The sequence below is a fragment of the Mustela putorius genome, unplaced genomic scaffold, assembly GCF_011764305.1.
Source record: "Mustela putorius furo isolate JIRA1106 unplaced genomic scaffold, ASM1176430v1.1 tig00000580_pilon_pilon_pilon, whole genome shotgun sequence".
NCBI lineage: Eukaryota > Metazoa > Chordata > Mammalia > Carnivora > Mustelidae > Mustela > Mustela putorius.
Genome location: NW_025421423.1, coordinates 5479993 through 5495997, shown reverse-complemented (window position 1 = coordinate 5495997; position 16005 = coordinate 5479993). Strand labels below are relative to the sequence as shown.

The 16005-nt window shown below is 37.5% G+C and overlaps 1 protein-coding gene across 4 annotated transcripts in view; it reads left to right on the top strand.

Annotated features, from left to right (window-relative positions):
* TEX10 (testis expressed 10) overlaps nucleotides 1-16005 on the top strand; it is a 65222-nt gene that overhangs the window by 13166 nt on the left and 36051 nt on the right. For all 4 annotated transcript variants that reach the window (XR_006607191.1, XM_045081631.1, XM_045081630.1 and 1 more), the window contains exon 5: nucleotides 722-834. Coding sequence is in view for 3 of the 4 variants with exons in the window: in XM_045081631.1 (XP_044937566.1) it covers nucleotides 722-834 (113 nt within the window). In the remaining variant the exon portion in view is untranslated. The remainder of the gene's footprint in view (nucleotides 1-721; nucleotides 835-16005) is intronic.

Sequence of the window (16005 nt, the reverse complement as noted above, 5' to 3'; positions counted from 1 at the left end):
ACCACCCAGGCATTCCAATTCATGTTAAATTTAAGTTGCTTTTTAGAAGTCCAGAAGGACATGTTGAGTATACAATTACAGATTAGCACAAAGAGAAGAATCCAGAAAAGGATAATAAGGAGCTGTTGCGTGACCAGCTATTTTAAACACCTCAAGTCCCACATCCCAAGAAACCATTCAGTCCCTGGCAAAATGGCATAGTTGGTTCTCTGGATAGGAGGAAATAAGAGGGTGGTGATCTGGAATTAGTATTAAGTAGGAGAGAAAGATTGATGAATACTGTAAGAATTTTAGAGAAGTTCATTGCTTTATGACAATGTTAAATATCTTTAATTGAAAATAATAGAATTGCTATGAAATAGAGTTCTTCTATAAATAGAACACTAAGTAGAAGACTTTCTGACATATTTTACAAATCCTGCACTAGAGGTTCAAATTAAGAATTTTCTTACATCATACTTTCTCCTTTTTTCTTCTCTTAAACAGTAGATGAAATGCAAGTAAAGATAATTAATAAGCACCAAAACTATCTATGGGTGAGAATTGGATGCCCTAATGTTTTACTCTGATTTTAAAATTTATTTATATCTTCTATCATGAGCAAAAGGGGAATTATAATGGTAAATTTATAATTGAATATTAATAAGTAGTCAAATTTCTGCTTAAATTTGGTTATTTTAAATGTTTTTTTAGATTTTCTAATACTCGCTTATTTTAATAGGAGTCGTGGCTTCGAAAGAATTATCTTATTGATTTCAAACACCATTTTATGAGTCATTTTCCATATGCCTTAAAAGAAATAACCAAGCACAAAAGGAAAGAGACAAATAAAAGGTATTGTGATTCCTTCCACTGTATAGACTTGAAAAATTTTTTAACCTGAAATTACCAAAAAATAGCCTTAAACTGGAACTTTCTACACTGTGAGGGGTTCATACCTAAATTTTGTGAAATAAAACTAAAAGTTGCAATAGTATGGTTGATCTTGAACAAGTCACTTTAAACCTTAAAATTTTCATTAAAAAAAATTTTTTTAAAAATATACAAATATTTTATGCAAATTGAGTCTCAGGTATCAAATTCTGTTAATAAATTTAATAAAATTTCTTGATGTGGGTATTTTATTTGGGAGAAGTACTATGTAATCTCTGAGAGTTTCTTAAAGGTCACCTAGTTGTATTATTTATATATTAGGAGACTAATAGTGAAACTAATACCAGTATCAGAAAGAGGGATAAAACAGAGAGGCTTATGGATCAGAAGATGGAGTTTAAAATTGTAAGCCTGGAAACTTTTTAAAATGTTTACCTCAAGTGAGAGGAAATAAATATAAAAACAAGTTATCTAATAAATTTTCTTGCTTCTTGAGGTGAGCTTGGTTTCTATAAATTGCCTTCTTAAAACTTTGTCCATTCATTTATTGATGGACCGCTTCTATAGTTTGGCTGTTGAAAATAATGCTGCAATAAACATGGGGTGCGTGTATCCCTTTGAATTAGTGTTTTTGAATTTTTGGTGTAAATACCCAGTAGTGTGATTCCTGGATTGTAGGATGGTTCTGGTTTTAATTTTTTTCAAGAATCTCTGTTCCATACTGTTTTCCACAGTGACTGCACCAGCTTGCAATTTCAACAACAGTACATGAGTTCTCCTTTTTCCTACATCCTCAACAGCACTTGTTTGGTGTGTGTGTGTGTGCTTTTTGTTGTTGTTGTTGTTTGTGTTTTTTATTTTAGCTATTCTGACAGGTGTGAGGTGATATCTCATTGTCGTTTAGGTTTGCATTTTCCTGATGATGAGTGGTGTTAAGCATCTTTTCATGTGCCTGTCGGCCATTTGGATGTCTTTGGAGAAATTTCTGTTCATGTTTTCTGCTCAGTTTTGGATTATTTGTTTTTTAGGTATTGATTTTATCAGTTCTTTATACATTTTGGATACTCTTTTTTTTTTTTTTTTTAAGATTTTATTTATTTGACAGAGAGAGAGATCACAAATAGGCAGAGAGGCAGGCAGAGAGAGAGGGGAAAGAAGGCTCCCCGCCAAGCAGAGAGTCTGACGCGGGGCTCCATCCCAGGACTCTGGGATCATGACCTGAGCCGAAGGCAGAGCCTTTAACTCACTGAGCCACCCAGGCGCCCCTGGTTACTAACTCTTTATTGGATAAGTCGTTTATAAATATCTTCTTCCATTCTGTAGGTTGCTTTTTAGTTTTGTTAATTGTTGCCTTTTCTGTGCAGAAGCTTTATTTTGATGTAGTCTCAGTAGTTTACTTTTGCTTTTACTTTCCTTGCCTCAGGAGACATATCTAGAAAACTGTTGTTACAGCCCATGTCAGATTACTGCCTATGCTCTCTCCAAGGATTTTTATGGTTTCAGGTTTCACATTTAGGTCTTCAATCCATTTTGAATTTATTTTTGTATATGGTATAAGAAAGTGGTTCAGTTTCATTTTTTTGTGTGTAGCTGTTCACAGAGCTGTTGAAGAGACTTTTCCCCATTGTATATTCATTCCTTTGTCAAAGATTAATTGACTTTATAATTGTTGGTTTATTTCTGGTTTTTCTTTTCTTTTTTTTTTTTAAAGATTTTATTTATTTACTTGACAGAGATCACAAGTAGGCAGAGAGAGGAGGAAGCAGGCTCCCTGCTGAGCAGAGAGCTCCATGCGGGGCTCGACCTCAGGACCCTGAGATCATGACCTGAGCGGAAGGCAGAGGCTTTAACCCACTGAACCACCCAGGCGCCCCTATTTCTGGTTTTTTTGTTGTATTCCATTGATTTATGTGTCTAATGCCATTATCATACGGTTTCACTACTGCTTTGTAGTATAATGTGGAATGTAACTGGAGTTGTGATGCCTCTAGTTTTATTTTTGTTTTTCAAGATTGCTTTGGCTATTTGAGGTATTTTGTGATTCCATACAAATTTTAGGATGGATCGTTCTAGTTCTGTGAAAAATACTGTTGACATTTTGATAGGTATTGTATTAAATCTGTAGATTGTGTAGCATAGGCGTTTTAACAATATTTGTTTTTCCAACCCATGAGCATGGATAGAATGTCTTTCCTTTTTTTTTTTTTTTGCATTGTCTTGAATTTCTTTAATCAGTGTTTTTAAAGTTTTCAGAGTACAGGTCTTTCACCTCGTTGGTTAAGTTTGTTCCTAAATACTTTATTGTTTGTGGTACAATTGTAAATGGGATTGTTTTCTTAATTTCATTTGCTGCTTGCTTCATTATTAGTCTGTAAGAATGCAACAGAGTTTTGTATATTGATTTTGTATCCTGGAATTTTATTTGGAACTTTACTGAATTCATTTACCAGTTTTAGTAGTTTCTTGGTAGAGTCTTTAGGGTTTTCTGTATTGAGTATCATGTCATCTCCAAGTAGTTTTTCTTCTTTAACATTTTGGTTGTTTATGTTGTCTAATTGCCGTAGCTAGGACTTCCATTACTATGTTGAATAAAAGGGATGAGAGTGGACATTCTTGTCTTGTTTTTGACCTTATGGGAAAAGCTCTCAGTTTTTTACCATTGAGTGTGATGTTGGCTATGGGTTTTTCATATAAGGACTTTATTTATTTATTTATTTAAAAGATACTATTTATTTGGCAGTGGGAGAAACAGCTAGAAAGGGAACACAAGCAGGGGGAGTGAGAAAGGGAAAGGCAGGCTCCCTGCTGAGCAGGAAGCCCAATGCAGGGCTCGATGCCAGGACTCTGGGATCATAACCCAAGCCAAAGGAAGGCATCCAGTGACTGAGCCACCCAGGCACCCTCATATAAGGCCTTTATTATGTTGAGTTATGTTTCTTCTGGACTTAACTTTGTTGAGGGTTTTTACATGAATAGATGTTATGCTTTGTCAGATGATTTTTCTGCATCTGTTGAAATGAGCATATAGTTTTTATCCTTTAATTGATGTGATGTATCACATTGTTTTACAAATATATATTCTTTTTAACATTCTACTTTTTTAAAGATTTTATTTATTTATTTAACAGAGAGCTAGAGAGCACAAGTAGGCAGAACGGCAAGCAGAGGAAAAGGGAGAAGTAGGCTTTCTGCTGGGCAGGGAGCCGGATGTGGGACTTGATCCCAGGACCCTGGGATCATGATCTGAGCTGAAGGCAGCCACCTAACCGACTGAGTCACATAGGTGCCCTTAATATTCTACTTTTTTAAAGTAGTCTCCGTACTCAATGTGGGGCTTGGCTCATGACCCCAAGATCAAAGTCACAAGCTCTATCAGTTGAGCCAGCTAGCTGCCCCTTCTTTTGCAAACATACATATATTTAAGACTATCTTTTTGAGAGAGTGACTGAGAGATCAAAAGCAAGGGGAGCATCAGAAGGAGAGGAAGAAGCAGACTCCCCACTGAGCAGAGAGCCAAAAGTGGGGTTTGATCCCAGGACTCTGGGATCATGACTGAGCTGAAAGCAACCGACTGAGCAGCCCAGGTACGCATTGTTTTGCAAATGTTAAACTGTTGCCTCCTGGGAATAAATCCCACTTGATTGTAGTATATGATTTTTAAAACATATATTGTTCATTTGGTTTGCTAATGTTGAGAATATTTGTATTTATATTCTTAAGAGATACTGGCCTGTTCTCTTTTTTGGTGGTATCTTTATCTGGTTTTGGTACTAGGGTGATACTGGCCTCATGGAATGAATTTGGAAGTTTGCCTTCCTTTCGTATTTTTTGGAATAGTTTAAGAAGGAGGAGTATTAACTCTTCTTTAAATGTTTGCTAGAATTTGCCTGGGAAGCTGTCTGCTCTTGTACTTTTGTTGGGAATTTTTTTATTGTTTCAGTTTCATTGCTGGTGATTGGTGTAATCAAATTTTATATCTATTTCTGTGTTAGTTTTGGTTGGTTATATGTTTCTGGGAATTTATCCATTTCTTCCAAGTTGTCCAGGTTGTTGTCAAATATGTTTTCAGAGTATCCTGTTACAGTTATTTTTATTCCTTCCTTTCTCATTCCTTTCCTTTCCATTAGAGAGAGAAAGTGCACTTGGTAGGTGGAGGGAGAGGGAGAATCCCAGGCAGGCTCACACTCAGCGCAGAGCCTGACATGGCGCTCAGTCCCACAGCCCTGAGATCATGTACCAAGCCTAAATCAAGAGTTGTGACCTACTGAGCCAACCAGGCACCTCTACAGTTGTTTGTATTTCTCTGGCATTGGGGCATTGGTGATTGTTTCTCTCTTTTCATTAGTAATTTTGTTTATTTGGGTGTTCTCTCTCTTTCCCTTTTTGATGAGTCTTGCTAGAAGTTTATCAGTTTTGTTGATTTTTTCCCCCCACAAAGAATCAGTTCCTGGTTTCATTGATCTGTTCTATTTTTAAATTTCTGTACCATTTATTTCTGTTCTAATCGTTATTATTTCTTAAATTTTGCTGCTTTGGGTTTTTTGTTGTTGTTGTTCTTTTTCTTTTTCTGGCTTTAAGTGTAAGGTTAGATCTTTTATTTGAGATTTCTCTTTCTGAGGTAGGCCTGTGATTCTCTATAAATTGCCTTTTTTTTTTTTTTAAGATTTTATTTATTTATTTGACAGAGATCACAAGTAGGCAGAGAGGCAGGCAGGAGGGAGGGTGGTGGGGGAGCAGGCTCCCTGCTGAGCAGAGAGCCTGATGCAGGCCTCGATCCCAGGACCCTGAGATCATGACCTGAGCCGAAGTCAGAGGCTTGTTAACCCACTGAGCCACCCAGCGCGCTATAAATTGCCTTCTTAAAACCACTTTTTGCTGGATCCCAAAGATTTTGGACCTTTGTGTTTTCATTTTCATGTAATTTTTTTTTAATGTTTTTTAATAGCATCTTATTTAATCTCTGTGTATTTGTGCTCTTTTCAGGTCTTGTGGTTGATTTCTTGTTTCATAGCATTGTGTTCAGAAAAGATGCATGATATGATTTCAGTTTGTTGAGACTTGTTTTATGGTCTAACACATGATCTATTCTGTGTGTGCTTGAAATGTTCTGTGTGTGCTTGAAAAAGGATGTGTATTCTGTTGTTTTAGGATGAAGTGTTCTGAATATCATGTCTGCTAATCCATCTGGTCCAGTGTTTCATTTAAAGCCACTTTTTCCTTACTGATTCTCTGTTTGGATGATCTGTCCATTGATGTGTATGTGAAATGTTAAAGTCCTCTATTGTTACTGTATTACTGTTGATTATCCCTTTTGTATTTGTTATTAACTGTTTTATGTATTTGGGTGCATGAAATTTAGAACTGTTCTGTCCTCTTGTTGGATTGTCCCCTTTAATTATAGTGTCCTTCTTTGTCTCCTGTTATGGTCTTTGTTTTAATGTCTGTTTTGTCTAATATGAGTATTGCTACCTTGGCTTTCTTTTGGCACTGCTTGCATGATAAATATTTCTCCATTCCCTTACTTTCAAACCGCAGGTGTCTTTAGGTCTGAAATGAGTAGGCATCATATAGATGGGTCTTGTTTTTTTTAATCCACTTTGTCACCCTGTATCAAAGTAATTACTGAGAGGTATGTACTTAATTGCCATTTTGTTAACTTGTTTTGTGCTTGTTTGTGGAGATTTTCTCTCATTTCTCTTGCTCTCTTTCATGGTTTATTGGCTTTCTTAAGTAATATACATGGATTCCTTTCTCTTTATTCTTTGCATATTAGTTACAGATTTTTGATTTATAGTTATCATTAGATTTGTACATAACATCTTCTGCATATAGGAGTCTATATTAAGTTGTTGGTTGTGTAAGTTTAAACCCATGCTTTATTCCTCTCCCATGTTTCAGGTATATGATTTCATATAAAATACCCTTTTATTTTATGAATCCGTTGACTGATTTTTAAAAGACTTTATCTATATATTAATTTGACCGAGAAAGAGAGAGTGTATTATGTGTGTGCGCACACAAGCAGGGAGAGTGTCAGACAGAGGGAAAGGGAGAAGCAGGCTGTCCACTGAGCAGGGATTCCCACGTGGGTTTCCATCCCAGAACCCTGGGATCATGACCTGAGCCAAAGGCAGACAATTAACTCACTGAGCCAGCCAGGTGCCTTCCCTTGACTGAGTTTTATAAATATATTTATTCTTACTGTTTTTATGGGTTTTGTGTTTGGTTTTTTATTTATTTATTTTAGGGAGAGTGAGAGTGCTCCTGCAAGAGTTGTGGTGGAGGGGTAGAGGGGCAGAGGGAGAGAATATTCTTGGCTGCACATTTTTATCTTTGAGTGCATTGAATATATCTTTTCCCACTTCTTCTGGCCTGCAAAGTTTCTGCTGAAAAATTCACTAATAGCCTTATAGGATTTCCCTTGTATGTAACTTTTTTTTCCCCCCTTTTGCTGCTTTTAAAATTTTGTCCTTGTTGCTGTTTTTTGCCATCGTAATTACTATGTGTTTCGTTTGGATGACCTTTTTTTGAATTTGGAGTGGGGGGCAGGAAGGTGGGAAAATGGGGCAGGATCTCTGTAATTTCCTGGATCTGGATCTCTGTTTCCTTCCCCAGATTAGGGAAGTTTTCAGTTATTATTTCTTCAAATAAATTTTCTCCCTTTTCTCTTTCTTCTGAGATCTATATAATGCAGATGTTGTTATACTTGGTGGAGTCATTGAGTTCCCTAAGACTTTTCTCAGTTTGTATAATTTCCTTTCTTTTGCTCAGCTTGTTACTTCTATTATCCTGCCTTCCAGGTTGTTAATTCATTCCTCTGATTCATTTAGCCTGCTATTTCTTCCATCAAGAGTATTTTAAATTTCATTTACTATGTTCTTGATCTCTGATTGGTTCTCTTTTATCTCTGTATTAACGGTCTGTGTGATGTCCTCCACTCTTTTCCCCAGTTTAATATTTTCATTATTGTTATTTTAAATTCTCTATCAGGCATATTACTTATACTTGTTTCACTTTGGTCTCTTGCTGTGGTTTGCCTTACGAAGAAGCAGTCCTGTAGTGCCCTGCAGTGCAGTGTTCCTTATTTCCCAGGGCCTGGCGCTTCAGAGTGTTTCCTAGGTGTATTGCATGTGCTCTCCTGTTGAGTCTTGGCCTCTTTCCTTCATTGCATTTATATAGTCTCTCGGCATATTTTGTGCAGTATTTGATCTCCGGTAGTGGTGGGGCACACTTTAACACATTTTAACAAGATGTGTGGGGGTCTGCTTGTCAGAAGTGAGGTCCTCCTGAGTGTCAGGTGGTGTGGCATTGTCAGGGTTTGTGCTGAGGTTGGGGCCTGCAGTGCTGGGACTCAGGCCAGTGTTATTGGGAAGGGCATATCTGCTGATGGTTGGGGTGGGGTATGGTGGAGAGGGTGGAATGTGAAGAAACTTGGTGATAGCAAGTTAGGAGTGGTGTCACCATGCTGGTTCCTGCAGGTGGTCATTGTCTTTGCTGGCGGAAATGGTGTCTGCCATGTGCTTTGTTCTTGGAGTCTCCCTGTGGTCCTTGCCTCTTTGAGATGAGAAAATCATTCTTCCTCCTGTCTGCCCCTGGAGTTTTCCACTTGCTGGTTCTGCCCTGTTATTTGCAGGGGTGTTTGTCTTGTTATCTCTTCTATCGCAGAACTCTGTTTCCTAATGCCTTCTGGGCTCTCACAGAGCCAAGTCCACCAATTTTTAAAATTCCAGGCTTTAAGTCCTGCTGGTTTTAAGAACTCAGAAAATTTAGCTCCTCTCACTTTCAAAGGTAAATATTCTGGAGACTCATTCTCCCTGTTTGTGGACTTCCCAGTGTGAAAGTCTGTTTTCTGTCCTTCTCCGCACCACTAGCTCCCTCTCCGTTGTGTCAAATGGCCATGGTTCATTTTGCTTCCAGACCATGTCTTCGCCCTTCCAATTTTCTATAACATGGCCTCTTTGTTGGCTCTAGTTGTGGAATTTGTTCTGCTAGTCTTTGGGTGGTTTCCCGGGTAATTTAAACGGATATGTGTGTTACCTAGTTATATGCATGGAAGAGGTGAGCTTATTGTCTGCCTATTCTATTGTCTTCCCAGCTGACTTTGTGGTTGTGGAATTTTTAGCAAAAATAGATTGACAATATAACTAGCTTATTCTTCAGAAGATTTCCCCAGGATTCATTTTCAGGGACTTCGGACTGCTCTTTTATTTCCATAAGATGCTGCATTGAATACTTGGCAGATAACTTGTGGAGGGCAACATAAGTTAAAGTTAGGAGAGACAACATTGTAACCCCAGTTAATTTTTTTTTTTTTTAAAGATTTTATTTATTTATTTGACAGACAGATCACAAGTAGGCTGAGAGGCAGGCAGAGAGAGAGAGAGAGAGAGAGAGAGGGAAGCAGGCTTCCTGTGGAGCAGGGAGCCCGATGCGGGGCTCGATCCCAGAACCCCGAGATCATGACCCGAGCCGAAGGCAGCAGCCCAAACCACTGAGCCACCTAGGCGCCCCACCCCAGTTAATTTTTGACCTGATGTCTAACTTTTTCATCTTCAATTAAAATACAGGGTTACAAAGGATATTATTGATTTTTATTATGGTAAAATACACATAGCATGAAATTTGACCTTTTTAATCATGTAAAGTATATGGTTCAGTAGTGTTAAGTATATTTACATTGTTATGCAGCCATCACCACCATCCATTTCCAGAATTTTTTTCATCTTCCTAAACTAGAAGTCTGTACCCATGAAACAATAACTCACCATGGTCCCCTATCCCCAGCTTCTGGGATCCACTGGTCTACTTTTTGTCTCTGTTAATTTGACTCTTCTAGGTACCTCACAGAAGAAGAACCAGAAAATATTTTCCTTTTGTGTCTGGCTTAATTTGATTTAGAAAATGTTTTCAAGGTTCATCCGTATTGTAACATGTACCAGCACTTTCCCCCTTTTTTTAGAAATAGACTTTATTTTTTTAGAGCAGTTTTAGTTACATAGGGAAGTTGAGCAGAAAGTACAGAATTGTCATATGTACTCTTGCTCCCAGAAATACATGGCTTTCCTCGCTGTCAGCATCCTGCACCAGAGTTAAACATTTGTTACAATCTGTGAACCTACATTGACACATCATTTTCATCCCAAATCCAGAGTTTACCTTAGGGTTCACTCTTGGTTATACAATTCTATGAGTTTTGACAAATATATGATGACATTTATATGATGACACCATTATAGCATCCTATAGGTTAGTTTCACTGTCCTAAAAATCCTCTGTTCTCTGTCTATTCATGACTTGAGGGCTCTTTTTTTGAAGTGCTTAATTATGTTCTTGTATGGATGTGTCACAGTTCATGTATCCATTAACCTACTTACTAATGGGCGTCTTGGTTGCTTCCAAGTTTTCCTTCCTTATTAAGGCTAAATAATACTCCATTGTATGTATATACCCATATTTTGTTTATATATTCATCTTGTCAATGGATGTTTGGGTGGTTTCTACCTTTTGGTTACTGCAAATAATGCTTTTGTGAACATTGGTCTTCAAATGTCCATTTGAGTCCCTGCTTTCAATTCTTTGTTTATATTAAAGGCTATAATTTTGTCATTGGAAATATTGGCATTCATTTTTTTAAATTTTTTTTTAAAGATTTTTATTTATTTATTTGACACAGAGAGATCACAAGTAGGCAGAGAGGCAGGCAGAGAAAGAGGAAGGGAAGCAGGCTCCCTGCTGAGCAGAGAGCCCGATGCGATGCGGGGCTCAATCCCAGGACCCTGGGATCATGACCTGAGCCGAAGGCAGAGGCTTAACCCACTGAGCCACCCAGGTGCCCCGAAATACTGGCATTTAAAAAAAGCAGTGTAGTCCTAAGAAAACTTTTTTCTTTTCTTTTTTTTTTTTTTAATTTAAAGGATCTTACTTGAGAGATCGAGTGAGAGAGCAGAAGGGGTGGGTGGGGAAGGGGGAGAAGCTGGCATCCTCCTGAGCAGGGAGCCCAATGAGGGGCTCTGTCCCAGGACCCTGAGATCATGACTTGAGATGAAGCAGATGCTTAACTCATTGAGCCACCCAGGCGCCCCTCTTTCTTTCTTTTTTTGAAGATTTTTATTTGTTTTAAAGAGAGAGTACGAGCAGAGGGAGGGGCATAGGGTGATTGGAGAGAGACCCTCTCAAGCAGATTCCACACTGAGCGTAGAGCCCAGTGTGGGGCTTGATTTCTGAGATCATGACCCAAATCGAAATCAAGAGTTGGACACTTAACTGACCGAGCCACCCAGGCGCCCCTAAGAAAACCTTTTTTGTGCTCAAAATGTATTAATCTATGTGGTGATTATTCCAACAAGCTAACTCTAATATGTACTGGGAACAAATACTGTAAACAAAATAACATGATTTCATTCCTTGGTGGGTTACATATAGAGATTTCACCAGATGGAGTTGCCACACAACAGAACCTATTTACTGCAAGTGAGGAGATCATGAGGGAATAATTTCCAATACCTTGATTCCCTGAGTATGGGTGAGTGGGTTCTTTTTATTTAGGGTTTAGGATGAATATCAGAAAGGGGAGCTTTGTAATCACATGTAAAGGCAGGCATAAGTTTGTGCAGACATACTTAGGAGACATGCCTGTACATGCATGCTGTGTCTGAACCTTGTGCTCCTGGGGTGGAGACTTCAACTTAACTGTCGACAGGTGAAAGGGCTTCTGGTAAGCTCTTAGGGTATAAACTGGATGGGGTCTTGAGTTCCTTATCTTGGGTAAGGAATGCAGGGCCTTGTTTACTTTCGAAACAGCACTGGGAATTTCACCACTGATTTGTTTGTTATGGTTAGCCTATTTATTGGCCTGTTAGACTGTTAGTTTTTTTATTCCTTTAGTTCCCTTAAAATCCTTAACTACTGAAGTTTTTGTATTTCTTTGTAATTCTTCTACCTTCTAGGATGTGTTTTAAGAGATATGCTTAGGGCAGTAGAGCCAGTGGGGATATTGATCAGGGAAAATAGGAAAAGAGCTGGGGACTTAAAATGACTTCTCTTGTGTCATGAAAGCGGTGTCTTATCTTTCTTCTCTTGGGAGCCCCAGATCTCTGTGTTTGCAATACAGCTAAGTCTTGCCTTTGGCCTACAAATCAACTTGTGAGAGAAGTACACTGCTGAGTGCAGTAGTCTCCTAGTTGGTAAGATTTGGAAAATTAATTTTCCGAGAGGTAATGGAGAGCTTTGATTTGGCAGGTTGAGGTTGATTAAGTGCTGGTTGGGTTGTTGGGAATTTATTGCAAAATGTATTAGGAAAGATTGGTCTGCTTATGGTAGTGACAGGTTTCTTTCAGAAATTGTATTTATCTTTAAAAAGTGACTATATTAAAAAAACATAGTAAATATTCAGACAGTATGTGAATGATTAGACTTTGAATAAAGTTATTAGCAAATAGATTTCTTTGTGGGAAAATAAGCACAGAATAGGGCCCACAGAAAGAGTGCAGCAGGAATTGTAAGAAGGCAGAATTCAAAAGGAGATTGACTTACAGTAATCTGTAGAAGAAATTTGAGTTTCCTATAGTTAAATTAAATAGAAATGTTTGTTAAGGCCAAAAGAAAAGATGATCTGGAGAGTTACAAAGTTTATGTGCTAAAAAGGAAGTTTGTTGGATGTATTGTATATAGAAAATTTTCCTAACTGGTTTAAATAAGGATACCACTGAAGAGCCAGAATCTGACATTTTTTTTTCTTTTTCTTTTTTCCTTTTTTTTTTTTTTTTCCGAATCTGAAATTCTTAGGGGTGGGTATTACTTTGGGAGAGCCTTAAAATAAAGGAGCACAGAACAAATTAGGTTGGGGATGGGGAAGGGGCGTGTAAACAGTAGATCATTGTTGCTATTGTGAGACAGTTTGTTACATAGTTAGCTGGCTTACTCTTATGTCATTTATCTAAGACAGTGGTTCTCAAAGGGTGGCCTGTGACCTGTGGGTCTATAAAGTCAGAGCTGTTTCACAATTAAGACATTATTTGCCTTTTTGATTTTTCTGACATTTGCACTGATGGTGCAAAAGCAGTGGTGGGTAAAATTGCCAGTATCTTAGCATAAACTAAGGTAGTGGCATCAAACTGAACTAGTAAAACATTGTATTCTTCATCACTTTGCACTCACAGTCTAAAAGAACAAGCCAGAGCCAGTTTCGCTTAAAAAGGTCCTTAATGAAGCAGTAAAAATTACTTAATTTTATTAAGTCACGACCCTTGAGAATACATTTTTTTCCCCCTTATATTCAGTGTGATGAAATGGGGGTACTGGGGTAAAATAATTTGGCCGCATACACAGGATGATGGTTATCTCAAGAAACACATTTTTGTGATTATTCTACTTCTGAGTACTTTCCTGTGACAGACACAATTTTAACTTGAAAGAATGACAAACTGCGGGTTTTCAGAGTTGGGTATTTGGCAATTATTATTATTTTCTCAAAATGAACAAAGAGCCTACCAATTCCAAGAAAACAGCTGATAGTATTTGTGCCAATGATACAATTTGAGCTGTCCATCAAAAATTAGTTTTTTGCAGAACTTGTTTGCATCACTTGAGTTTTATTTATGTATTTCCAGTTTTTTTTTTTTTCCCTCTTCATTTTTTCCTGTATCTGTTTCCATCCATTTGGGATCATTTAAAATTTGCTGGAAGTTGTTTTTGTTTTGTCTAAAAATATTTTTCCTTCATTTCTAAAGAGTGTTTTAGCAGAGTATAGTACTCTAGGTTTGGCACTTTTCTTCTTTGAGCACACTGACAATAACACTTCACTGTCTGCTGATTTTCATTGCTGTATGAAGAAGTCAACTATGAGTCTAATTGTGTTACTTTACAAAATTTCTTTCCCACTTCCCATGATTTTTCTTTTTATTTAGTTTCACAGTGGTGTATCCAGGTGGTTTTTTTGTTTTTGTTTCCGTGTGAGGCTGCTGAAAGGTTACATCAGTTTTCGCAGCTTTTTCTTTGGAATTGTCAGTTGCCCTAAGGACAAAGCCTTGAATGCTAGTATCTTGTGTTTTTTTTTTTTTTTTTTTTTGGTAGAGTTTGGGACCCAGTAAATGTTCATTATCTTCTTAGCTCTTGAGTACTTTTAAGGTTTTAAAAAACAATTTTATCTAGTTTTTTTTTTTTTTTAAAGATTTTTATTTTATTATTTATTTGACAGAGAGAAATCACAAGTAGATGGAGAGGCAGGCAGAGAGAGAGGGGGAAGCAGGCTCCCTGCTGAGCAGGGAGCCCGATGCGGGACTCGATCCCAGGACCCTGAGATCATGACCTGAGCCGAAGGCAGCGGCTTAACCCACTGAGCCACCCAGGTGCCCCCAATTTTATCTAGTTTTAAAGTTGTTTTCAGGAAGGGGATTATTAGTTCTAATTACTTACATTATCATTACTGAAAACTGGTTTATCCCCATTGCCCTGCCTCCCTCATAGAATTGATAGTTGTTATATTTAGTCTGTAAAAATTTGTATTAATTATTGGAGGAGCAGAATGAATTCTCCAGGTTTGCAGTGTCCATTGAGAACTTCCAGACCGTAATAGACTATGCTGCTTGAGATATAAACTTAGGGTAGATCTTGGTAAGCTCTACTTCTGAAGAAATGTGACAATTAAGTTTTTGTGGTCTAGTTAATGTTAAAATGTGCTTGGTTTTGGGTGCTGGGAAGTTTGGCAAAAAAAAAAAAAAAAAAAAAAAAAAATGCTTGTAGTAATTTGGATTTGTGGTGCGTAGACTACTAGTTATCTGTCCCATTCTGTCTTTCCTTTCTTAAATTTCACTGTTTAGCTAGGATTAAGACTATACAAAATAAAAACTGGATTTCCTGCTTTTGCAGCTAGGAGTGGTCATGTTTTAATAAATGGCTTGGACTTCTCTCTCTGGTGTCAGACTTGTACTTTGAGTTGTCTGTTGGCTATCTCTGTCTGGAATTATACCAGAGACACTATAAGCTCCACATATCAAAAGTAATTATTTTTTGGATCTCTGCCCTTCATTTATCCATTTACCAGTACTACAACTTCTGAATCCTCCAGTTTCCACCATCCCCAAATTTGTATACATATATACACTTAAACTTCAAATCCAGCTAATTTTTCCTCTTCCTAAATGTCCTGTCTTCTCCCAGTCCATACCAACACTGACCCTGGTTCTTGAGCTTGTTGTCTCTTGCCTAGATTGCTGTAATAGCCAACTAACTGCTTCTTTGTTTTTTAAAGATTTTTTTTATTCATTTGAGAGAGCATGAGAGGAGAGGTAGAAGGAGAAGCAGACCCTGCTTAGTAGGGAGCCTGACGTGGGGCTTAGTCCCAGGACCTGGAGATCATGACCTGAACAGAAGGCAGACACTTAAACATCTGAGCCACCCAGGCACTTCTGCTTCTTCTTTGTATTCTTATAACTCTCATTTTTCCTTTTCTATCCTTATGAATCACCCATCAGTAAGTTTTCAACCATGTTACTCATGTGGTTGCAGAATTAATTTTAGTGCCCTTAGCCTCCCTGACTCTTTGTAATCTGGTTCCATTTTACCTTTCCAGGCTCATCTGTCATTCCTAACTCTATATTTGATGCTCTGATAGCACCAGATTTCTTTTATTTCCCTTCCCATGTGTTCTTGGTTCTTCACTACTGTTCCCTTGCTCATGCTTGATCTAGGATTAACCTTTTCCTTTAAAATTGGTTAATGAGATTTTTTATTTTAATTAACTTTACATTTTTTGAAACCTGAAATAAATAGGCTCTACTGTTGAATATGCCGTAGTCTGAAAATTATTTATATTCTAAGTTGCAATTTCTGTTTTTATTGAAAGTATTTGAGATTGTTTTTTGAAATTTCTTCGAAGGTTTGAAAGAAATGTGTTTTATTTGGTTAGAAAAAAACAGTTTTAATACGTGTATCATGTAAGTTGTTTAAGAACAACTGGATCAGTCTCCTTATGTCCCACATATGGAAATTGTGGCCAGGAGAAATTAGTGATTATATGGTGAGGTAGAAGTAGAGTCCAGATCTACTGTGACCTATATCCAAATATCAGTACCTGCTTTAAAAAAATCTTCAAGCATGTTGAGGTTCTCAAGTCTTCAATTTCGTTTAGGATTA